Here is a 26,596-nt window from a genome sequence, read left to right on the forward strand (position 1 = left end):
TGCCACATACGTCTTGTGTCTGAACTGTTGAATTGCGGCTCCACTTTGTCTCTGTATTGACATTTTGCCTGTTCGATTACCTTACAGAGGGAATAACTACGCTGTTTTATTCAACCATATTCCCAGTCACCTTGCCATGGCTAAATGCGATGGTGCTGCCATCTATCCCTGGTTTCTGGTTTGGGTAAGTTTTAATAGTCACAGTGGGAACAACATCCCCTATACACTTCCCTGTGATCTCAGTCACCGTGTCCGTGTATATGTCAATGTTATTCTCAGAGGCTACCAAGAACATATCCCAGTCTGCGTGATCAAAACAATCTTGAAGCATGGATTTCGATTGGTCAGACCAGAGTTGAATAGACCTTAGCATGGGTACTTCCTCTTTGAGTTTCTGGCAATAGGAAGGGAGAAGCAAAATGGAGTCGTGATCTGATTTGCCGAAAGGAGGTCGGGGGCGGGCCTTGTAGGCATTTAGAAAGGGGAAGTAGCAGGGATCGAGTGTTTTACCAGAGCAAGTACTACAGTCAATGTGTTGATAGAACTTCGGTAGCGTTTTCCTCAAATTTGCTTTGTTAAAATCCCTACCTACAATAAATGCGGCCTCAGGATATGTGGTTTCCAGTTTGCATAAAGTCCAGTCTAGTTCATTGAGGGCCGTCGTGGTATTGACTTGAGGAGGAATATACAAGGCTTCGACTATAACTGAAGAGAATTCTCTTGGGAGGTAGCATTTGATTGTGAGGTATTCTAGGTTGGGTAAACAAGGTCGGGTGAACAAAAGGACTTTAGTTTCTGTATGTTATCACAATCACACCATGAGTTGTTAATCATGAAACATATACCACGCCCTTCTTCTTCCTGGAGAGTTCTTTATTCCTGTCTGCGCAATGTACGGATAACCCAGCTGGCTGTATGGATGGGGACAGTATATCCCGAGAGAGCCATGATTCTGTGAAACATAGTATTTTACAGTCCCTGATGTCTCTCTGGAAGGAGACATTAAAGCTCACCTACTTTAATGTCCAGAGACTATATATATACTCGGAAGCGGTGGATGGCGTGCACGCCTCCTGAGTCGGACTAGAAGTCCATTCCAAATACATCTTCTAAATTGGCGGCATCTTGGAGTAGCCTCTATGATAAGTTAAATTGCCCTGGGGTATACACAAAGGATCCAATACGGGAAAATCGTATTCCTGGTTGTAATGCTGGTGATTTACCGTCACTCTGATATCCAAAAGTTTTTTCTGGCTGTATGTAATAACACCCCCCAAAAATTCTGGGCTAATTATGTAAGAAATAACACACTAGCTTATGAGCTAGAAGCAGAGCTGCCATGTCTGTCGGTGCCATCTTGCTATATTTACCACCCAGACTATTTGCATTGACCCCCCCCCCCCCCCCTGTATATGCATAGTAACTTTACCTCTACCTACATGTACATATTACCTTGACTAACCTGTACCCCTGTATATAGCCTCATTGTTGTTATTTGTTTATTTAGTAAATGTTATCTTAACTCTATCTTCTTAATTGTTAGTTAAGGGCTTGTAATTAAGCATTTCATGGTAAGGTCTCCTGCAGACTCCTCCGGTTCTGTCCACCACTGTCAACATCTCGGAGAACGACCTTATCCAGTCTGGTGCAAGTGTAGCACATGGGGATGAGTGAAACTTACTCCTCAGCCTGAAGTGTCCCCACTTGTGCCAGTGAATAGCTGAAGTGGCCATTTTGATCTTCAGTAAACCTTTTTTTGCATTTAATTTGAACATGTTTCGAATCTTAATTGGAACCACAATACAGGTTCACTTTCATAGTCACTTTACAGATATAGGTTTATCATCAAATGTCATAGAATTAAAATCAAATATTTTTTTATTGGTCACATACACATATTCAGCAGATGTTATTGTGGGTGTAGAGAAATGCTTGTTGGCGCTAGAAGCAGAGCTGCTATATCTGTTGGCGCCATCTTTCAACCACAAATGCAAGGGTTTAGCTGTTCAACTTCAGTACTTGTCAATGAATCACTGATTGACTTTGAACTCAGAAGTAAGACAACAGGGGCAAAGATGGATGTTCTGGAACATGTTAATGTGGGAATATTGAAAACATGTGGCAACACCGACTCTGTTACAATGTAACTACAATCAGCACATTTTCCTGATAATTACACGTGAGCTGACAAGAGGAAGACTGACCCACACAGATAGCTGGAGACTTTTCAAAATAGTTGTGCTGTTCCTTTCGTGCACCAACAAATTACTTCAAAATATCTGTACTGTCTCTTTAAATATTGTGGTTAAATAAACAGGAGCTTCCGGGTTAAATAGAAAGCAGCACAGCATCGGTAACCGCGTTTTGTGAGTGTTGAAAACTCAATATATCCAGCCACACATTAAACCAAAAGCATTTGATGAAGAATGAGTAACAGTTGAGGTTAACGGTTAAACGTTAGCTATATGCTAGCCAGTTACTATCTAGCAAACATTCAAACATTAGCTTGCTAGTTAGCTATAGTAACTCACTTTCCACGCTAGCCAATTCAATGTGAACAAACCTGCCTTTTTGACATTCCAAACATAAGGTTAGAAGTCTCAAGTGTCTGTCAGCAGTAGCGAGTTATTTGCAAGCAGAGAGGTTTCACAATTCTACAGTAACGTTACAGATAATTGACTCATTTCTGTAAAATATGGCTTCGTTCGGCTGGAAAAGGAAAGTGGGCGAGCGGGTGTCCAAGGCAGCGGTGCAGCAGTTTGAAGCCGCAGCGGAGAAGCCGGAGGAAGATGGAGTAGGCAAAGAGGACGAGGTGGACTGGCTTTATGCTATCAAGCGGCGCCGGGAGGTCCTGCTGGAGGACTGCGCTGCCAAAAGCAAGAGACTAAAGGAGGAAGGGGTGGTGCTGGCACAAGAGTGCAGGTGAGGGTGACAGCCTTGTTCATGGTCCTGATGTTCTTACATTTTGGCAGGAGTGCAAACTCAGGCTAGGTAAGCTATAAGAGCAAACTTTGTGGCAATGTCAAATTGAATACAGTTGTCTGTCACCCTTGGTCATCCTAACTGTACAACAAAACCTAGGGAGGGACCATATAATAGGACCCAGAGAGGGATGGACAGATTGTGTGTGTGTGTGTCCAGGAAATGTTCCATGTGGCCCGGCCATTTACTAATCCGTTTTTTTGACACGCTCACGCCCAGATGTTTCGCAGTATTCCTCAGCACACACACAGTCACTCAGACTCCACTGATATCCCCTATGGCTGTGCACCATTTTGGAACCGCCACAAAATGCTGCGGAAGTGCCTGTAAGTGACAGACTGGTGCCAGGGCCTATGGAAAATGGCTCTCTGCCTTCAAGTTAAGTTGTATTGTCACGTGCAGTGAAATGCTCTTCTTGCAAGCTCTTTCCCAACAATGCAGTAATCAATATCTGTAGTACTATTAAAAAAAGTAGGAACAAAACACATGAGAAATAGAAATAAGAAGAACATGAGGAAGTAAGCTATATACAGGGTCAGTGCCAATCCCATATTTACAATGTGCAAGGATACTAGAGTGGTAGGGCTGTTGCGGTGACCATATTACTGCCACTCCGGCAGCCATTAGTCATGACCACAGTCAAATTCCACAGAGTCACGGTAATCTCCTTTTATGCGCTCTGGACATGTGTGTTGGTAGTACCCATCTCATCAGGACACTAATGGCCTGCTCCTCAGTGCTCTATTGTCCCTCTATCCACTCTGACATCATTGCAAATGCAATCTAAAATTGTATCATGCTTTGAAAACTCAACCATTAGGCTACTTTTTTTTTTACATCACTGTGGTGATTAATTTGAAGAAAGAAGTTAAACAACAGGTTGAAACTGAGTGGGAAACATAGTTGTTGTGGATGTTGTTATGAAGCCAAACACAACGAAATGGACAGTGCTTTCTAAGGGGACTATTAATTCAAAGACATTTAAGACATTGCATGTAGAACACCCATACACTTATGCATACAGGTCTAAAGAAACATATGTTTCATATGTTTTAATTTGTAAGACATTAAAGTTTATCATTCACAACTAAATTTGCCAAATAATTATAAATCTACCATATAGGACCTGTTTGAAATGATCACTTTTGCGCTCAACATAGCCTCTTCATATATGCGCTCTCGCTCCGGAATGGGAAAAAAAATCCTTTCTATTTTATTCAGCTAAGTTCAATGATATTAATACATAAAATCATGTAATATAAAATTATGACATGGGACTTATAAGCACATCTTATCAGCTAAATGAACTAGCCTACAGCATATGGCATGGCACATAGCCAGATAACATACAGTAGCCCGACTCATAGCCTATTCGGTTCTTCTGAAATACGTTTTCTTCATATCATAATGTTTCTTCATAACTGCCTAAAATAAATGATGGATTTATTGTGATGGTGTATATAAAATGGATTTATTTAAGTGGAGATGTTCCAAATGTCTTCTATGTGTGGAGGCCTGAAGATGCTAAACATGGTTATGTTAATGAATGGTTCCAGGGTGTGTTCCATTCCTACGATTAGTATTGACATTTTCCACCGGAAACACTCGCTGCTTCTACATTTTACTGGCTGCAAAAAGTAGAGACCCCGTAGCATGGGCTCAGTTTTGCTGCCGATGGTTGGGGGGGAAAAAATATATAAAAAAATTGGAATCAACGGCTATGCACTGTCAATGTACTGCTTGAAGCCAATGAGGGTTTTTTCCCAACCATTGGTGGCGGCACAGAGCCCATTTTACGAGGCCTCTGCTTTTTGTATCCACGAGATCAGGGCTCTCCAACCCTGTTCCTGGAGAGCTACCCTCCTGTAGGTTTTCGCTCCAACCCCAGTTGTAACTGACCTGATTCAGCTTATCAAGCAGGTAATAGTCAGGTGCGCTTGATTAGGGTTAAAGTGAAAACTTACAGGACGCTAGTTCTCCAGGAACAGGGTTGTGGAGCCCTTCACTAGATGGAGAAGAAGCGATGGACTAGGCTGCGATGTAGTGATGTACTAGGCTGTCCGCACCATCCTCTGTAGAAGCATGCGATCGAGGGTGGTGCAGTTGACATACCAAGCAGTGATGTAGCCAGTCAAGATGCTCTCAATTGTGCAGCTTCAGAACATTGAGGATTTAAGGGCTCATGCCCATAGAGAATGATACAGGCCTCTAGAGGCCAAAAGGCTGGATTAGAATTGGCAGCGCCACTGAGGACTTCCACCATTTTATTGTAGTCAACTGCCTTGATGACAGCTTTGCACACTCTTGGCATTCTCTCAACCAGCTTCAGCTGGACTGCTTTTTCAACCGTCTTGAAGGACTTCCCAAATTTGCTGAGCGGTCCTACTCATCCCAAACCATCTCAATTGGGTTGAGGTCGGGTGATTGTGGGGGCCAGGTCATCTGATGCAGCACTCCATCACTCTCCTTATTGGTCAAATAGCCCATACACAGTTTGGAGGTGTGTTGGGTTATTGTCCTGTTGAAAAACAAATGATGGGATGTTGTATTGCTGCAAAATTCTTTAGTAGCCATTCTGGTTGTGTGCCTTGAATTCTAAATAAATCACAGACCGTGTCACCAGCAAAGCACCATCACAACACCACCTCCTCCATGCTTCACGGTGGGAACCACACATGCAGAGATGATCTATTCACCTACTCGTCTCACACTCGTCTCTGAGTCTCACACAGACACGGTGGTTGGAACCAAAAATCTCAAATTTGAACTCATCAGACCAAAGGACAGATTTCCACTGGTCTAATGTCCATTGTTTGTGTTTCTTGGCCCAAGCAAGTCTCTTCTTCTTATTGGTGTCCTTTAGTAGTGGGTTCTTTGCAGCAATTCGACCATGAAGGCTTGATTCGTCTCCTCTGAACAGTTGATGTTGAGATGTGTCTGTTACTTGAACTCTGTGAAGCATTTATTTGGGCTGCAATTTCTGAGGCTGGTAACCTCAGATCAATGTATCCTCTGCAGCAGAGTTAACTCTAGCAGTCCTCATAAGAGCCATTTTCATCATAGCGCGTAATGGTTTTTGCGACTGCACTTGAAGAAACTTTCAAAGTTAGACATTTTCCGTATTGACTGACCATCATGTCTTAAAGTTATGGGTTCAATGCCATACAACACTCCTTCCGTGGCCTCCAACTTCTTTTAAATGCCAGTAAAACTAACTGCATGCTCTTCAACCGATCGCTGCCACACCCGCCCGACTAGCATCACTGTGTCTCACTGAAGTTCGAGATATATCTCCCTCACTAACTTTAAACATCAGCCATCAGATCAGCTTACCGATTGCTGCAGCTGTACACAGCCCATCTGTAAATAGCCCATCCAACCAACTACCTACCTCATCCCCGTATTTGTTTTTGTTTTTCTGCTCTTTTGCACACCATATTTCTACTTGTGCAGATGAGGATGTGCATCTATCACTCCAGTGTTAATTGCTAAATTGTAATTACTTCACCACTATGGCCTTTTTATTTCCTTACCTTCTTACTTCATTTGCACACACTGTATACAGATTTTTCTATTGTTTTATTGACTGTACGTTTGTTTATCCCACGTGTAACTCCGTTGTTTTGTCGCACTGCTTTGCTTTATCTTGGCCAGGTCGCAGTGTAAATTAGAACTTGTTCTCAACTGGCCTACCTGGTTAAATAAAGGTGAAATAAAAAAATTAAAAAATGATGGACTGTCCTTTCTCTGGTTATTTTAGCTGATCTTGTCATAATATGGACTTGGTCTTTTACCAAATAGAGCCATCTTCCGTATACCACCCCTACCTTGAAATGGATTTATGTTGACTGCCTCATGAAGCTGGTTGAGTGAATGCCAAGAGTGCAAAACTGTCATCAAGGCAAAGGGTGCCTACTTTGAAGAATCTCAAGTGTAAAATATATTTTGATTTAACACTTTTTGGGGGTTACTACATGATTCCAAATGTGTTATTTCATAGTTTTGTGGTCTACACTATTATTCTACAATGTAGAAAATAGTAAAAATAAAGAAAAACCCTTGAATGAGTAGGTGTCCAAACTTTTGACTGGTCCTGTATATTTCGATAGACCAAAGTATCAGCTGTCATACCATAAATAAAAACACCTCCTAATTATACTTCTTCTCTCATAAAATGCAACTTTCTTGACTTATGTAAACTCCGTCAGACACCATAAAAGGCATTTCGTTTTTACAATTATTGTCCAACAAGTGTTGGAAAGGCCTTGATTAATTCTAGAATCAACACAAATCTCCATATTTATTTTGTTTGTTTTTGTTTTCTAGCACTTGTATGCGCCAGGGATCGTCTAAGACCAGTCACCCAGACAGGTGATGAAACTGAGGAGTATTTCTGTCTGTAATAAAACACATTTTGTGGGGGAAAAACTCATTCTGATTGGCTGGGCCTGGCTCCCCATGGCTGTGCCCCTGCCCATGCATGTGAAATCCATAGATTCGGGCCTAATGAATGCATTTCAATTGATTATCCTTATATGAACTGTAACTCAGTAAAATTGTTGCATGTTGCGTTTTATATATATATTTTTTCAGTAAAATTTGATCCCCTTGCCTTCTGTTTACATGACAGGATTTTACTCAGAATTAACAGAGAGCAGCAGCTTCTGGAAATAATCAATGCTGGCCTTCTGGAAGTAGATTCTGGAAGTAATCAATTCTAATAAATATACAGTGAGTGTACAAAACAATAGGAACACCTGCTCTTTCCATGACTAAAGCCCTATTCTCATGGTACTAGTATTACTATAGAACGTTGATTATGCAATTATTACCCCAGCATGTCCGTTTTTCCAGTGGATGATTCGTACGGGATTTGTTTTTACCAAACTGCCCCTGGAATTAAAAAAATGTTTCCTCATTCACAATTGACCGTTATGACGGAAGCCTGGAGGCTCTTCTAGGTGTGAAGATATTTAAAATGTCTAAGGATAGGCTGATATTGACCTGATGACCTTCAGTTTGGAGAAAGTCAAAATAATAGTGTTTATCAATAAGAACCATGAACTGTAACCTATGCAGACATTTAATTACCTGACGGATTTGAAAAATCATAAATTAATTGGCACAATATCATCCACTTCATCTTTCAAAAGAGAAGTATGGCATGAGGAAAGTTGATATAACCAAACGGATGATTCATCTGTAGGCTGCGTGCATAGCACGTTGTTTTAATGTCCTTACCCAATCTGGGTGCAGCACCTGTGAAACTCTGTAATATCCCTCAAAACACAGGGATGACTATTCGCATGGGATAAGCATTATCAGAGGACCTTGGAGTTTGCCGACCCTATCCGAATAGGGCTGTAGGCTGACCAGATTAATCCAGGTGATATCTATGGTCCTTTAGGATTGCATTGTCGAAATGTGGCCAGAAGAGGGAGCCATTGAATTGGGAAGGCTCTGTATCAGCTAGGCTACTTTGTAGTGCAGCATTTCCCAAACATAGAACCAACTGGTACACAGCTCAAACACCCATGCACATGCCACATGAGGTCTCTTCATAGTCCCCAAGTCCAGAACAGACTATGGGAGGCACACAGTACTGACGCAAGCAGTAACATTTGATTTTAAAAAACACCTTATGGTGCAGCGGGGACTGTGAAGCAACACAAACATTGACGCACACACACACGGTAACATACGCACTATACATACACATGGATTTAGTACTGTAGTGGTGGAGTAGGGGCCTGAGGGCACACAGTGTGTTGTGAATCTGTGAATGTATTGTAATGTTTTAAAATTGTATAAACTGCCTTAATTTTGCTGGATCACAGGAAGAGTAGCTGCTGCTTTTGCATTTATTTTGGATCCCTATCTTTTGAACCGTTTAATCTACACAATAATATATATATATCTTATGTTTCCCTCTACAAGCCACGTATGACTCATTAGAAAAGAGTGGACAAGACTAAATTGGACTGGGGAAAAAATAACTTCACCAATGATACCTTTCTGATGCATTTCAATGTTTGATTACTTCTAATGAGCGCCGGGGGAGCTGGAGCTAATGGTGTTATGTCTGTCTGCTGTTGATTGCCCAACGTGGAGCAGAAGATTATCAGCCCTGTTTTCTCTGCTCGGTGGCAGGCAGATGTTGTACTAGACAGTGCATTATATTTCTCATTTGTTGTGGTTATTCCCTATCAATTCTCAAAAAAGCATATTTGCAGACATTCGGAATTATCCAGTAAAACTATAACACAGAAAATTATGAAATGACTCTAGGGGAATATAATGTTCATCATATATGTAGGCTACAGATGAATCTCAACTGTAAAGAATGATGTGAAAAAGTTCCTAGATGAGATAATGAGCTGACTCGAGTTTTACTTCCTATTTTTTTCCCAACAGCAGTCTATACTTCCTTCAGATTGAAAGACTGTCAAAAGTACTGTCAGACTGATTTGTAATAGGCTGTCAAGTAAACATTGGAGTAAACTGTTGAACCAGAAGCTATTCTTCCTGGGGTACACACAAAACATAGAACATGACAAAATACAGAACACTAATGGACAAGAACACCAACACAAATTTTAACTAAGAACACTACGAGTAAAAGAACAAGATTACTAAAGTCAAGTTGAGGTGAGTTTCCAAAGGTGACACACATCTGTGATTATATTTTTAAAAATAATAGAAAATAAATAAATAAGTAATACTAATCTCAAACATTCAAATGCTTTGTCAAGTAGACACTGATTGCATGTCTTGTGGGGTATGTCTGGGTTTGTGAGCTGTGTGTTAACTGACTGAAAAGACGATTTGGTCCTTTCAGCATGTCCATACTTCTTACAAAGACCAGCAGTGATGCACTCACCAATTAAATGGTTGAGGTAAGCCCTTTTGTCTGTAATCCCTTTGCCCTTTGGGACAGGTGTTTATGAGTGGGATATTAATCCCACTTAGGGACACTTAACCGATTTTACTGTCAATAGCGGCAATGACGTCTTTTCTGACCCCTTGAAGGAAGTAATTTAACGCTAGTAATGCATTATTTGAAACCAGGATATTTGATAAGGTATAAACCAATTAACTATGCCTCTCGAGTGGCGCAGCATCAGAGTGTTGAGGTCACAGCCGGCCATGACCAGGAGTCCTATAGGGCGGTGCACAATTGGCCCAGCGTCATCCGGGTTTGGCCAGGGGGCTTTCCTTGGCTCATTGCGCTCTAGCGACTCCTTGTGGTGGGCCGGCTGCCTGCAAGCTAACCATGGTCATCAGTTGACTGGTGTTTCCTCCGACACATTGGTGCAGATGGCTTCCGAGTTAAGAAAGCAAGTGTTAAGAAGCAGCGCGGCTTGGAGGGGTCATGCTTCAGAGGACGCTTGACTCGACCTTCGCCTCTCCCGAGACCGATGGGGAGTTGCAGCAATGAGACAAGATCGCTATTGGATATAACGAAAATGGCGGATAAAAAAACTGTTTCTGGTCATTACACTGAGTGTACAAAACATTAGGAACGCCATGATAGACTGACCAGGCCTTATTGATGTCTCCTCTTAAATCCACTTCAATCAAGTGTAGATGAAGAGTAGACAGGTTAAATATTTATTTTTAAGTCTTGAGACATGGATTGTGTTTTTGTGCCAATCAGAGGGTGAATGGGCAAGACAAAGATTTACGTGTCTTTGAACGGGATATAGTAGGTTCCAGGGGCACCGGTTTGAGTGTGTCAAGAACTGCAAAGCTGCCGGGATTTTCACGCTCAACAGTTTCCCATGTGTATCAAGAATGGTCCACCACCCAACGGACATCCAGCCAATTTGACAACTGTGGGAAGCATTGTCAATATGGACCGTCATCCCATGGAACACTTTCAACACCTTGTAGATGCCATGCCCCAACAAGGGCAAAAGGGGATGCAATTCAATATTAGGAAGCTGTTCGTAAATGTTTTGTACACAAAGTGTATTTTGAGTTTTTGAAGGTTGTTAGTAGCCTAATCCATAATATTCGGTTATATATTGAAGACTCTTCATATCAACAATCCAGTCCTGCCCAAGGTCCAGGTACTCAGTCATATTAAACTCTCCAACCCTCCCTTCTCTCTCTCTCGTCTTTCATCAAGACGTTCATAATATTTTTATCCCTACCAGTAGAATGAATATGATCAATCATTCTTTGTCATTAACCACAAGTGTTTAGCTTGAAGGAGCTGACAGTCATGTGTCCCAAATGGCAACATATTCCCTATATAGTGCACTACTTTTGACCAGGGCCCATAGGGTGCCATCTGGGATGCAGACACACAGTAATTACCTACCTGCCATGTCAGCGTGATCGTTTGTTTCTCTGTTCCACATTTGTCCTTAGGTGGGATGATGCTATTGAAAAATGCAGCTTTTCCCAAAGTTGTTTGACTGAATTTTAATAAGAAATTGAAAAGATGTTGGTATATGCCATGCTGAGTCAGCGCTATAATCAACCTCCGTCATCTTGTGTTCATCTGGTGAAGGACAGCATACATAATTACCCTGTATTGTAGTCATGCAGCCATGTGTACGTCATGTTTTTGTGCATTAAAAATGTTTAATGAGGGGCAATTCTAGGGTAACGGTATTATGCTGAGACGTTTTTCACTTTAAAATGTATGCCAAACAAAGACCAATGATTTCAAAGTTAAAGGCCCAGTGCAGCCATTTTATATCAATATTGAATCATTTCTGGAATTTTGCTAGGACTGTCTGGAAGTGGTCTGAGTGAGGAGGGGGAAAGTAGCTGTTATTGGCAGAGGTTTGGAACCCTCTTTTATTGGCTTATTTACTAATTTACCGCATGGTGTTGTCACCATGGAAATTCGAAACGCCTGCCCATAATGCAAAGGTCCTGTGTAGATTGTATTTTCAACCAGCAACTATCAGGAAATAGCACATTTCTTTAGTGTGTTTCATCAGCTGTTGTACAATATGATATAAAACACAGGCAGTGTTTCCCCTAAGATGTTTTTCAGCAGCGGTGGCAAAGTTTGCCAGAGGTTTCAAAGCTAATTCCCTGCAATTGTACACATTTTACCATGGCTTATGCCTTTTTGTTATGCTATCTGAGTGACTCAAACATGATCAATTATCAACAAAATCAATGACATTTTTGGAAGTTCAGATTCTCCATGAGTGTCTTGTAGTGATTGATTGTTTGTTCTCAAAAATGATCTTATTGAAAAATATGTTTCTCCATGAACTTTTCTATATACTTTATCTGGTTAATATGTTTCTCCATGAACTTTTCTGTATACTTTATCTGGTTTTAGTCATTTACGTTTACACTGAAAACGTTTTCAGTGGCGTCCACAATTTAGCAGTGGTGCAAAGGGAGATAGGGGAGACTGAGAGGAAAGAACAGAATTTTGACTGCACTGGGCATTTAACAAACCATACAACTCTATTCAGAATGACTACTTTGAACAATTTTTAAATAGTAATAAAAAAATAAACATTTACTGTAAAAACTGCAGATGCTAAGTTTGGTAACAGGATTACAGTAAAGCTCCCCTCCGTTGTATTCTGTTACCAAACTTTATCTGCACAGTTCTTCCTGTAAATGTGTTTTTTTTGTCAAATCTGCATAATTCTGTTACCATGGAATTACTCTTCATTTTATATTGTTTTTGATGACATAATGAAGACTAATTTGGCTCACTCACTAGCCATTACTATCACTAAAATTAAATAGGGGAAAAGATTCCCAATAATCAGTTGAATCAATCGAGATATGTTCAGCTGAAATATAATTATCAAGCTAAAAGTGGGAGTTTCTCGTGGAACAAACTACGCAGTGATGTGAACATGCATCACACACTCACATGAACACATACATTATGCTAGATATGGAATATCATCATGTCATTATCCTTGTACAGTATGTGACCTTTGCAACTGACCTTTCAGCCAATGAATGCCCAAACCCCAGACATTAGATCCTGTTGCTCACCCTACATTACCAGACGCATGTTGCCAGTGGTGACCAAGTGTAATTAGGTTAGTGAGAGAAGTAACTAGATTCTGCTGAGGAAATTGTCTCTCTGGAACAGTATGGCTGTCCAAGGGGTTTTAGGGCTGTGTGGTGTTCATTAGGGCATGTATGAAACCATTTTTAAAACGTTTTGCAATGGAAATGGGAATTCATGTTTCTCATTCAACCAGTAAGTCCATGTAGTCCCTCTGTTTTTTCTCACTTTTCTTCTGTTTGGTGCCTAATGAACAGAACCCTGCATACTGCTGGTTGGGGAAGGGATGTTGTTTGCGGTGTTTCCCCTCCTGTAACCACATTGACCCTGATGTCAGCCTGCTTTACTGAGGGTTAGATGCCCCTGAGGCCTTTTAAAGTTTGTTATCTGGTTAGATTGCTCAGGGTTAGATACCCCTAATGTAATAAAGCATCTTCCCGTTATCAGTGTTGGGGATGCTACTCTGAAAATACAGTTTGCCAAGCTACCAATTACTTCAGACCGGAAAAAGTTAAGCTACCCTAAAGAAAAACATAGTGTACTTAACTAAAGTTACGCTGAAAAAGTAGTTCACCGCATCCAAACTACTTTTGATAAATTATCATATGTACAGTCGTGGCCAAAATTTGAGAATGACACATTAATTTTCACAAAGTCTGCTGCCTCAGTGTCTTTAGATATTTTTGTCAGATGTTACTATGGAATACTGAAGTATAATTGCAAGCATTTCATAAGTGTCAAAGGCTTTTATTGACAATTACATGAAGTTGACGCGAAGAGTCAATATTTACAGTGTTGACCCTTCTTTTTCAAGACCTCTGCAATATGCCCTGGCATGCTGTCAATTAACTTCTGGTGGCCGCCCGGAGTTTGTCAGAATTTGTGGGTTTTTGTTTGGCCACCCGCCTCTTGAGGATTGACCACAAGTTCTCAATGGGATTAAGGTCTGGGGTGTTTCCTGGCCATGGACCCCCCCAAAAATATATGTTTTGTTCCCCGAGCCACTTAGTTATCACTTTTGCCCCATGGCAAGGTGCTCCATCCTGCTGGAAAATGCATTGTTCGTCACCAAACTGTTCCTGGATGGTCGGGAGAAGTTGCTCTCGGAGGATGTGTTGGTAACATTCTTCATTCTTAGGAAAAAATGTGAGTGAGCCCACTCCCTTGGCTGAGAAGCAACCCCACACTGAATGGTCGTTGAATACTTTACTGTTGGCATGACACAGGACTGATAGTAGCGCTCACCTTGTCTCCCACCGGACAAGGTTTTTTCCAGATTCCCCAAACAATCGGAAAGGGGATTCATCAGTGAAAAATGACTTTACCCCAGTCCTCAGCAGTCCAATCCCTGTACCTTTTGCAGAATATCAGTCTGTCCCTGATATTTTTCCTGGAGAGAAGTGGCTTCTTTGCTGCCCTTCTTGACACCAGGCCATCCTCCAAAAGTCTTTGCCTCACTGTGCGTGCAGGTGCACTCTCACCTGCCTGCTGCCATTCCTGAGCAAGCTCTGTACTGGTGGTACCCCGATCCCGCAGCTGAATCAACTTTAGGAGACGGTCCTGGCGCTTGCTGGACCTTCTTGGGCGCCCTGAAACCTTCTTCACAGCAATTGAACCGCTTTCCTTGAAGTTCTTGATGATGTGATAAATGGTTGATTTAGGTGCAATCTTACTGGCAGCAATATCCTTGCCTGTGAAGCCCTTTTTGTGCAAAGCAATGATGACGGCACGTGTTTCCTTGCAGGTAACCATGGATGGCAGAGGAAGAACAATGATTCCAAGCACCACCCTCCTTTTGAAGCTTCCAGTCTGTTATTCAAACTCTATCAGCATGACAGAGTGATGTCCAGCCTTGTCCTCGTCAACACTCACACCTGTGTTAACGAGAGAATCACTGACATGATGTCAGCTGGTCCTTTTGTGGCAGGGTTGAAATGCAGTGGAAATGTTTTTGGGGAATTCAGTTAATTTGCAGTTTTCTGTTCAATTGCAATTAATTGAAATTCATCTGATCACTCTTCATAACATTCTGGTGTATATGTAAATTGCCATCATACAAAATGAGGCAGCAGACTTTCAAAATTAATATTTGTGTCATTCTCAACTTTTGGCCACAACTGTACATCTGAAATGTCATAGACTGTAAATTGCAATGACAGATCACTCTGGAGTAATTTGTGAATAGATTGCTTGTGTTTAATAGGATAAATTACACAATGTTTAAAGAGAGAATTAGGCAGATCTGATGCCAAATGTTTTTTGGTCTACTTATTTTCTTTTCATAAAAATAGTGTTGTTCCAGTAGTTATCTACACCACTACATGGCAACAAGTAATTAACTACTGAAAACACTACAAATATTAGGATTTAGTTCCAACAAGCTGCTGCAAAATGTAGTTAAATTACTAGGTGAAATGCATGTAGTTGATTACTCTCCAACACTGACCTTTATTAGCTAGCTACTTGTTTGTGAGGCCTTTTTACAGTTTATCTGTCTAAACTTAGCAAAGAGGGTTTTATTTCTGTCACTTGTTCTTAAAATAAAATAACTATTTTATTGACACCAGACAGCATTTTTTTGTGAGGTTATTCGGCTATTATAATCTGTTGGTCTATCATTCCCACATGGGGTGGGTGGATCGGTGTGGATGGGGGGGAACATCTGGGTGCGTCAGCCAGAAGAATATTTATCTGATTAAAATCCTACACACTTATCCTATGGGCTCAACTTCCTCGTTCACATCTAAATTACTCACTCACACTTACTGATTTGGGGTAAACGTTAATCATGTACATCATGTTCTAACTTTCCAGTTACATTTTTGCAAAGAACACCCTTACGTGTCACTGACATCACTGGTTTGTGTTGTTGTTTCCTTGATGCATACAACTGTAATTGTCTGCGGCAAAGATTTTTACACCTCTCTTCACACTTGTGCCACCCCATTTTTCACCCCTTCCTCTTTCGATCTTGAACAATAGTGTCCTATTGTTCACTTCATGAGAGGTTTGAGCAAGCACTTAGTGATATCAAGTGTATGGCGGTTGACTTCAGTGTGAACTGCTAAATTCTCATCAACAGCTTCCGATGGCTCATTTGACCCCATCCTCTCCACTGCAAGTCTCCCACAGCGTTGTTGTAAATGAGAATGTGTTCCCTTATCAACTCGCCTGGAAAAATAAAGATAGCCTAGATAATAAAATTAAAGTAGAAAGATTTACTTCCGGCTCCATGCAATGTCACCAATGCAGCTAGAGGTGACAACTCTAGATCACTTTTACTCCACACACAGAAATGTATTCAAGGACCTCCCTTTGGCAAATCAGATCATAATTTAGCATTAACCAAACTCTGTCCTCTGGACCCCAAGGGGTGCGCATTTTGGTTTTTGCCTTGACGCTACACAGCTGATTCAAATGATCAAAGCTTGATGATTAGTTGATTATTTGAATCAGCTGTGTAGTGCGAAGGCAAAAACCAAAACGTGCACCCCTTGGGGTCCAGAGGACAGAGTTTGGGAAACCCTGCCATAATTCTATCCTCCTGCTTACATGCAAGAACTCAAACAGGAAGTACCAGTGATGCGGAGGTGGTCCGATGAAGCGGATGCAGGACTGTTTCACTAGTACAGACTGGAATATGTTCTGGGATTCATGGAGTTTCCCACATCAGTCACTGGCTTCACTGATAAGTGCGTTGACGACGTCGGATCCATAGTAATCGTACATACATACATACCCCAACCAGAAGTCATGGATTACAGGCAACATCCTCACTGAGCTAAAGGGTAGAGCTGCCTCTTTCAAGGAGTGGGCTCTGATGCTCGATGAATGTGGCAAGGCTTGAAAACTATCTCAGATTACAAAGGGAAACCCTGTCATGAGCTGCCCAGCGACGCGAGCGTACCAGGCAAACTAAATGCCTTCTATTCTCGCTTTGAGGCAAGCAACACCATGCACGAGCTGTTCTGGACAACTGTGTGGATCTCGCTCTCTGTAGCCGATCTACGAAAATTCTTTAAACAGGTTTACATTTGCAAGGCTGCGGTGCAAGACTGAATACCAGGATGTGTACTCGGAGCATGTGCTGACCAGCTGGCAAGTGTCTGTCTTAACTGACCTTTTCAACCTATTCCTGCCAGGACAACAACCTCGCCCTCAACGTCAGCAAGACAAAGGAGCTGATCATGGACTTACAGGAAACGGAGGGGCGAGCATGCCCCCATCCATATCGATGGGACTGTAGTGGAGCGGGTCGAGAGCATCCAGTTCCTCTGTGTCCATATCACTAAGGAATAAACATGGTCCACACATATCCACACTGTTGTGAAGAGGGCACTGCCTCTTCCCCCTCAAAAGGATGAAAATATTTGGCATGGGCTATCAGATACTCAAAGTTTGACAGCTGCACCATTGAGAACATCTTGACTGGCTGCATCACCCCTTGGTGCGGCAACTGAGTTGTGCGTACGGCCCAGTACATCACTGGGTCTAAGCTCCCTACCATCCAGAACCTCTATACCAGGCAGTGTCAAAGGAATGCCCAAAAATTGTCAGACTCCAGACATCCGAGCAATAGACTGTTCTCTCTGCTGCCGCATGGCAAGCGGTACCAGCGCACCAAGTTTGGAACCAACAGGAGCCTGAACAGCTTCTAGCCCCAAGCCATAAGACTGCTAAATAGCTAATCAAATGGCTACCTGCATTGACCCTTTCTTGCGCAAACTTTCTTGCGCTGACTCTATGCACTGACTCTATGCGCACACACACACTGGACTCTACCCACACGCTCACACATACTTACACTGACACCCCAACACACACTCACACACATGCATACTGACGCCACACACATTCTCAGTCACCACATACACTGCTGGCTGCTACTGCTCAGTCTTATCTATTCTGTTGCCTAGTCACTTTACCCCTACCTATATGTACATAGCTAACTCAATTACCACATGATTATTGCATGATTATTGCATCTGTCAAATATGACATTTCCACAAACTGGCCTAGTTTGATTTAGCTTATTGTTTTTTTTCTTCTACAGATGACGAAACAAGTTGGTGGTCTAAGGTAGTTGGATAGCAGGTCAATGTCCGTGTTTGTCATTCTTGTCCATAACCTGAATGGCTCAGGGCAGTCGTATGGTTAAAGATGTTAGATAATGCTTTGTGTTCTTTGTGTGGATGCATGCTTATGGTATTAAAGTGTAACTGACAGCATTTTAGCAACATTAAATCTTATTAGAATTATGTTCATATACACCCCTAGTGCGAGGACATAGATATGCTCCTTTTTAAAAAATTCTTAGAACGTTTGGGATTTACATATAGTAAAGCGTTTGTGAAAATAATATAGCAATATAGAGTGGGGAAAAAGGCTATGTGTTTTGACAATTATTAGACACTGCAGTAAATAAAACTCAATAAAAATATCGGTGTCATCCAGGAGTCTACGGAGATCGATGTGCCAAAGCCAATCAGAGCTTCAGTAGGCCTTTATGCAAATAAGCCATTTGCCACCTGAATGAATTTCGGCAAATATGTAAATACCATGAGAGTCCTCTTACATTTGGGAACTTTACAGTCCTATTGATCAAGTGATGATCAAATAACTAATGCTAGCCAGAGCAAGATGAGCTAAAATCTAATGAGGGAACGTTAGATAAACCCTCTTTTTCAGCTAATTGGCCATCAAAATGTTACTGGTAAATGATGGGGAATTGTAGCTTGTCCCAACCAAACACCCAAGCTAACTGGCTAAAGATGGCTAGCTTACTAGCTAGCTACTTCCAGACACAAATGAGAGAACACCTCACTCTGACCATTTTATTTGCCCTAGCAGAGCTGGTTAGGCATGTTATCTAGAGCATTCGTGACTAACTTACTGTTATCGCCTACGTTTAACTGACACTGGTCATATGCAATGGGTGTTGCGCATTCATAAATTAATCAGTTATTCTGTGTCTCTGGCACACTCTGACGAGTGCTCTGAAATCGAAGTGTTCAGCCAGAGTTACTTTTCGAACGAATGAGATGCTAACTAGAAAAGTCGTTAAAGTTCAGCATAGCTAGCTAGCAAAACAATTCACATTTCTTACTAGCTAACCAAATAACACCTGTATCTATAGCTGTGTATAGCCACTGAAAAATGATATTAGGTTAAAAAGTCAGTCACTCACCCACTCCTCCAATGGCATGACATCCTCCTAGCTAGCTTGCTAGCTGCTATCTAGCTAAAATTAGGCTCCGTGTTTTTAGCTTGCTAGGAGGATGTCATGCCATTGGAGGAGTGGGTGAGTGACTGACTTTTTCCCATGACTGATTTGTGATCATAGTTTGATTGTATTGACATTCTCAGTCTTGGTTACATTTGTCTGTTTTTGTCCAATATATTGAGACATTGAAACTGAAATAGTGCATCCGAATGGAGGCAGCAAACAATGTACCAGGCCAGCTGTGATTTACAACTTGACAGCAATGTTTTTTTCGACTACCAAGAAATGTATTGCTGAATTATATGAATCATGTATTGAACTGCATCCATCTATACTGTCAACAATGCCTTAGTGTACGTCATGGAATGTTGAGTAAAATGGAACCTATATTCAAATCTCTTATAAAGTTGGTTTGGTAGCATAAACTGGGAATTTGATATTTGACTCATATTATGATTGTATATTTGTTTCATATCTGCAAAGCAGTTAAAATGCTGTCAGTTCCACTTTAACTGAATCACTTCTCAGCCGATATTAACATATGTGAGAGAAGGTCGTTGAGGTGAGACCGAGAGAGCCTATCACCTTGCAAGACATTATGGTGTGTTCTTAGTCAGCAGGACACAAACGCTACTGAAGCTCTTAAACTGAGACATTAAGGTTGGCTTTTACATTATACAATCCAATACCAATTATTAAACCGTAATAGATCAAGTTACTTTTTACTTCTATAAAAACGTTTTTGTTGCATGCTGAGTGAAGCTGGTAAGAAACCCCGTTGCTCCTGCTGCTCTCAGACAAGACACAAAAAGACAGACCGATGTCCTTACTCCTCAAGAAGGCCAGGCAGACTGCAGTCTGCGTGTACATCCACTGGACCTTCTGTGAAGTGATAGCTACCTCCCAGGTTTATTTCAGTCCTGTGTACTACTTCTGGGTATGTTTGGTGCTGGCTGTGTCTAGAGTAAAGAAGGGACTCAGGTGCTGCCTGCTTTGTTTCATATATACTTTCTACGCAGGTGCAACAGATAACCTAGAAACACAAATCTATGAGTCAAATACAGAATAGACTTGAATACTGGTGGGAAAACGGGCGGATGCTAGTCATCATAAATTTCCATGAACCATTTCCTATCTGAGTCAGTCACATAGTTGAATGACAGATCACATCAACTACACCAGACAATAGATATAGCTGAGGTGACTCATCTTGAACCATAGATTACCACTGATATCGTATTTCATTTAATAAGCTCACATTCTTCAGGATAATAGATGTCATATCCTCCTCCGATGAGGGACAATCACACAGGGCGGATCTGATTTCATAACTTTAATTGGTTTTCTTTATCAACCCTACACTGTTCATACAGTGTGAGCATACGTTTGCGTTCCACAATGAAGGTTAATCAAACGGGAGGCTATCTGTGGGCATTGGTGTTGTATTACAGCATCAGTCTATTGGCAGATCTATGTCTGTCGAGTGGGTCATTCTGCCTGCCTGCCTGCCAGACAGACAGACATCAGAGGTCTTGTCTAGAGCTAAATGAACTCCTAGTTGTATCAAGGGAAATGCTTCTCATGATGTTGCGGCCCATCCGCATCTAAACACTTTAACACAACAATGAGTCAGATTTTATGCCGTTTGCCACAGCTCAACAGAGGTGGGACCAAGTCACTATTATTCAAGTCACAAGCAAGTCTCAAGTCACAAGATCCGAGTCTCAAGTCGAGCCCCATGTAGAATGGGCCAAGACTAGAGTCAAGTCCAAGTCGTGCAGTCTTAGAGCAAGCTAAAAATCTATAAAAAATCTCTACATGCAACGACTTTTTCAACTACAAATCTTTGTCTTTTTATTGAAGCTACCAGACACTTCTTCATTATTTTGTCTAGAACATTTTTATTAGCCTATGTAATTGTAAAACAAGGACCTTTGTAGCTGTGGTAAGGGCATGAAATCATCTGAAGGCAAGGCAGGTTGACATGCTCATAGTGTATATTTATTTACAGGTCTTGGTGATCCAATGGTGAAAGTGCCCTATCATGCAAAATACACCAAGTAGATTTACCACATATACAAGGGCAATAGCCCAAAAGAAATGGCATCTGTATCAGGCTCAATAGCACAAATGAAATCTGAACGGACACCGGTAGAGGGCTTGACTGTATACCCTCTCCCTGAGAAACCAAATTGAAACTGTCTTACAGGAGCTCAAACTGGTAGGCCTAACGTGAACTCACCCCATTCCGCACAAATGTGCACAACCGCAACATTCAAACGAGGCTACAAAGAAAACTAATGGGTCTGTAGCGACTGTGTTGACTTCAAAATCGGGGGTGTGAACTACGTTTCTATTCAAGCGTTGATCGACATGGTAATGGCTCTATAGTATTGGAGAAAAGTTGAAAAAAACGGACCCTCCGTTACATCGGGACGTGTCATGTCGTAACGTACAGCACGCATAAAGCAACTATTTCTGTCTTACAATCTCTCTCCACCAGGTGTAGCACGACTCTCATCCTTTAAAAACAAGAAATGGACAGTGACGGGGGTAAGGGGGGATACCTAGTCCTTTTTTGCTTCATCATTGCATGCGATCATCATTCTCAAAGCCGCTGTTAACTTCTAAGATTACTTTAGCACCGCCCTAAAAACCCGATACAAATTCGACACAAACTTTCAAATAGGTATGTAATGACACATTATATAAACTCTTTATAGTGTTTTATTTACATTTTAGAGGCGATAAGGTGATAAGTTGGACAGATCGAGTGAAAATAAGTAATTTTCCCACACGACATCGCTCCTTCTCACTATCACGCATTAGTTTCGCTTCCCCACCCACCATTTTTAAAAAGACCCGACGAGGCTCATTGCCTGCTTGAATTATGCAGAAACGGGCAGCGTTTAGGTCATGTAATTGATTTTGTTGGAAAGGGGAGAAATTGTGCTTTACAATGGTATTGACATTACAGTTGATCTGGAAGTATTTTGTTTTTGGGGCGCTAAAATAAGGGCAATTGTACGGACCAAGGCGATGTACTAGTTTACGTTTAATATAAGCCCCCCAGGACCATGCAATTACCCAATTGGAAATAAACAATAAACTGGTTCTACAATGTAAAAGGCCATTTCCACATCCATTGGTACATTTGTCTTAATCAGACTTAATGGTTATTATTAATGATATTTCAACACCATGCATACATGGAACAATCATTTTATCGTATTCAACGTCCTTCTGACTCCAAAGCCCGGGGCGCAGGACACAGCCTATTTCTATGCGCACAACAAAAATGACAGACATAGGACACAGACACATGGAACTCTGACATAAACCGTGAAACACGAACAAAGGAAAACATACCTTGAATAACAAACAGAACTTCGACCAAGAGTATTGCGAACGGCCATTGCACTGTAAACATCGCGCCTACTCAGGGCCGGGTAAGAAATCGTTGGCTATAAATTGAAAATGTATCGTAGGCCTATCGGACATGAAACAGATGTCTACGTGTTGTAATGAACGGTACAGGGATCGAATGATGAAACGCTAGTAATTATTGTAGTATTAGATGTAATATATATTTACCACATAGGGCCTATGCATTTTAAATGTGTGAAAGCAACAGCAAACGTTTCAACAAGAGAGGAAAAAACCACTCCACTGGCGGGAGTTTGGAGAGCAGCGCCTGTGGTGCGTCTTTGCCACAGTAATAATTCATTTTAACAACAAATTCTAAGTGCAAGCTTCATAAGTAAATGATCTATGTCAAGCAAGTGTTACATACCAAAAGACCAGTTGGCCTATGATAGTAATTGTTGCCCCATTGCTGGTGAGCTTGCGAAGTAAACCGTTAATATTCATGAGCATATTTATTTGAGCCAATCCTCTCTCCCTACAACTTTTGTTTGCGCTGCACTGGATCCTATTCCTCTACAGCAGATTATAAATATGTTCGCTAGCTCACCCGACCTGTGTTTATTTGACAGTTTGCTGGTCCCAATTAGGGTGCTGAGTTTGTTTCACTCCACAATCTGTTGCAGTTTTTTATTTTTTGCAAGGGTGATGTTGCGGGCTACGGTCTCTGGCTGCGTGTAGCATAACCCACGTAAACTCTGTGCCACAAAATGAGTGACACAACCTGGCAAGATAATTTCACGTCCTCAGACTCAAGTCAAAGTTGAGTCCCGAGTTTTAATGCTCCAAGTCAATTCTGAAGTCACTTTATTTTCCATTCTCAAGTCATCAAATGTGTGACTCGATTCCACAACTCTGAATCTCAATATAGCTCAGCCTGTTCACACTAGTGGGGTATTAAACCGGTGAGGCACATGGAGAGATCAACACAACAAAACTGAGGGGTGGTTCTATTCTTTGTGGCCTTTTATTTTATATTTTATATTTTTTTATATTGCAGATATATTTTGGGTTCTGTGAATTTAATTGTTTGCATAATTTCTAATCCACTTTATATAAAAACAATCAGCACTACGACCCCTCCCCTGATTGGAGGAAATTAACAGACAACAATACTTCTATTGCTATTTTCACTCACATGTATGGTATGTGTAGTTAAATAAATGTACATATTCCTATTTTCCTCTTTCTGCAAGTGCTGGGTTTTTACCCACAGCGGCCAATCCAGCATTCATTCTGATCTTAATTCCAACCCTTCGATGTTCACAGGTTAACAAATCTTTGCCAGTATAATACCATTTTGCTATTTCCTTTTGCAATACATCCCTCCATTTTACTGTGATGTCTTACAAGGGTCTTGAATTTCCCTATTTGTAACATTTCTACCAGTATTTCCCTAAAAATAAATACTTTACCCAAAAGGGTAATGATATTTCCCATTGACTGATGATCGTGGTTTTTCCAGGTGCCCTAGCAGTACAGTGTACAGTTTGAACACTGATATTAAAACAACCATTCATGGACCTGACTCCAAAAACGAGCCACCGATGGACAGGGTCAGAAAATATGCTCTATTGATTCTGTTTTTCTTCATGGCAGAGTCTGCCCCATATATTGAGGATTCTTTTTGTAGCAAGTATTTTATATAATACTGTAGCTTAGCTTGTCAATTGTTTTATATACAGTGCATTCGGAAAGTATTCAGACCCCTCAAATTGTTTCCACATTTTGTTACGGCCTTATTCTAAAATTGACTGAATTATTTCTTTCTCTCCTCAATATACAAACAATACCACATTATGACCAAGCAAAAACAGTTTTTCTTTTTTTGACAATCCACTGAAAGTGTGCGGTTTTAATCTGCAAAAACCACTCTTGAACACAGGATGAGCCTCTATTAGTAGCCTGCTGGGAAAACAGTTTGGAGTTAGATATAATGCCTTAATGGTAGGGAGCATAAATGTAACTACATGTAAAAGTGCGAATTTGCATTAGTATACGTATAAAATGTCCCAATGCAAAGTTACACCTCACTTTTCTATTTTTCGAGTTATTACATAAGCCAATCAGAATGCCGAAGTCATGTCAGAATTTGTTTTTCCGGGGAGTGATGTAATATGGAGGACCTGGCAAGACAGCCTATTTACTATAAAGTAAACTCCCAACAGAAATAAGTTCAAATTTAACTAAATCATTTACATTTTCAGCAAACTTACAAGCAAATACTTCATGAATTTGTTACAAATCAACTTAGCCCTACCAGCCTGCTAACATTAACATTATGTTAGCGCTATATGAGTCAGCTAATTGCTTTCATCACCTAGTATACCAAAGTTTTGGAAATACATAACGCCATCTAACCAGTTGTCAAAGAATGTTATCTATTTAGCCAACTAGCTATTAGCCTAGCCAAACACCAGGGTTATGGTTGGCAAGCTACAGCCCAACTATTGTGGACCAGCTAGAAAACAACTAACACAACTAAAACACAACCACAGATCAAAGCAAAGAGAGAGCAGAGATTTACAGATTAATGGCTGGGGCCCATCCGATAGTAAAACTTTTAAAAGCATGCAGGCTAAGTTGGCAACCAAAGCCAGGGGGAGGCAGGTGCTTCACTGGCTGATGGAGAGTCAGAGAAATCCCAAATGGATAGATTCCAGATGTCTGTCAGCTAACGCATAAGCACTAAGGCAAGGCGGGAAAAGTTACAAAACACCAGTAGCCGACTTCACAGAGAACATGCAAAGAAGTTGTCAAACAAAAATGTGAACAGACGTGGTACTACAAAATAATGGCAAGCAGGTATGACTTTCTTTCAGTTTGAGCCCATGGGAAGAAGGCACCGGAGTCTGCCGTGATCACAGGTTCCCACTAAATAACAGAGCTACAATGTCTGTGAAGAGCATGCTGCATGGCCGCATGAGCCCGATCTGGTTCTTGTTGACATCACAATTCCTGTGATTGGTTCATTGTAGTTCACCACAGCCAACACTTGATCTGGAATGTAATTACATGCGAGCATGCCTAGTTGCTAACGTTAGCCAGCTTGAGCTAGCATATGAACTCTGTAGCACAGAGTAGATCCTCCATATGACGTTGAGAATTAGTGCGTTGTAATAACCAAAATACATAACCGTTTGTACCTATAGATAACCAGATCGTGAATACAACTAAGTCTTTGATGACACCATGTTGTTACATTGGTGAGTAAAAATGAATGCTTTCTATCCTTTAAAGGGATACTTTGGTATTTTTGCAATGAGGCCCTTTAACTACTTTCCCAGAGTCAGATTAACTTGTGGATACCATTTTTATGTCTCTTTGTCCAGCATGAAGGAAGTTAAGTATTTTATCAAGCCAATGCTAACTGGCGTTAGCGCAATGACTGGAAGTCTATGGGTATCTGCTATCATGGTAGTTAAAGGGCCTCTGCCAAAATCCCAAAGTATCCCTTTATGTTTTAACCCTCAAGGCATGTTCATTATATAAATATCCCATTGAACTTTATCTGGTTTGTCATTCCAAAGGAATTCTCGCATTACTTGAGAAAGGATTTTCCTGTAGTCGGTAGAGCCATGAATAAATATGTAAACTAGAGAATTAATCAGGTTAATTTTCCCTTAGATGGACAGGTGTTTCCGTCTCCACGGTTTCAAGATCATATCTATTTTGCAAAGTTTTCTATCAAAGTTAGTAGTCGGAAGATTGCTAAACCTTTCCGAGATATGTGCACCAAGCACATCAACTTTGCCATCCGCCCATTTAATCGGGAGATCACATCACAATTTAAAGTTTATCTTTTAGAAACGCAATGCGTAATTTAGTACACACAGTGCTTTGTTTGTTCTTTTCCTGGTACTCTCTGGTCTTCTGTAAGCTTGGTATAGCCAAAGTAGTCGCATATTGCCAGATTGCAGGGATGGGCAAGAGATGTTGGCCCGCAGATCAATTTAAATTAT

At 41.1% G+C, this 26,596-nt stretch overlaps 1 protein-coding gene across 1 annotated transcript in view; it reads left to right on the forward strand.

The window, feature by feature from the left end:
• The first annotated feature begins 2,311 nt into the window (after positions 1–2,311).
• The window catches only part of LOC115101076 (tetratricopeptide repeat protein 33), a 54,362-nt gene continuing 30,077 nt past the window's right edge, over positions 2,312–26,596 (forward strand). Inside the window, exon 1 of the mRNA XM_029620258.1 lies at positions 2,312–2,922. Within this exon, the coding sequence (XP_029476118.1) occupies positions 2,696–2,922 (227 nt within the window). The 5' untranslated portion in view covers positions 2,312–2,695. The remainder of the gene's footprint in view (positions 2,923–26,596) is intronic.

Source organism: Oncorhynchus nerka, linkage group LG19 (genome assembly GCF_034236695.1).
Source record: "Oncorhynchus nerka isolate Pitt River linkage group LG19, Oner_Uvic_2.0, whole genome shotgun sequence".
Lineage (NCBI taxonomy): Eukaryota > Metazoa > Chordata > Actinopteri > Salmoniformes > Salmonidae > Oncorhynchus > Oncorhynchus nerka.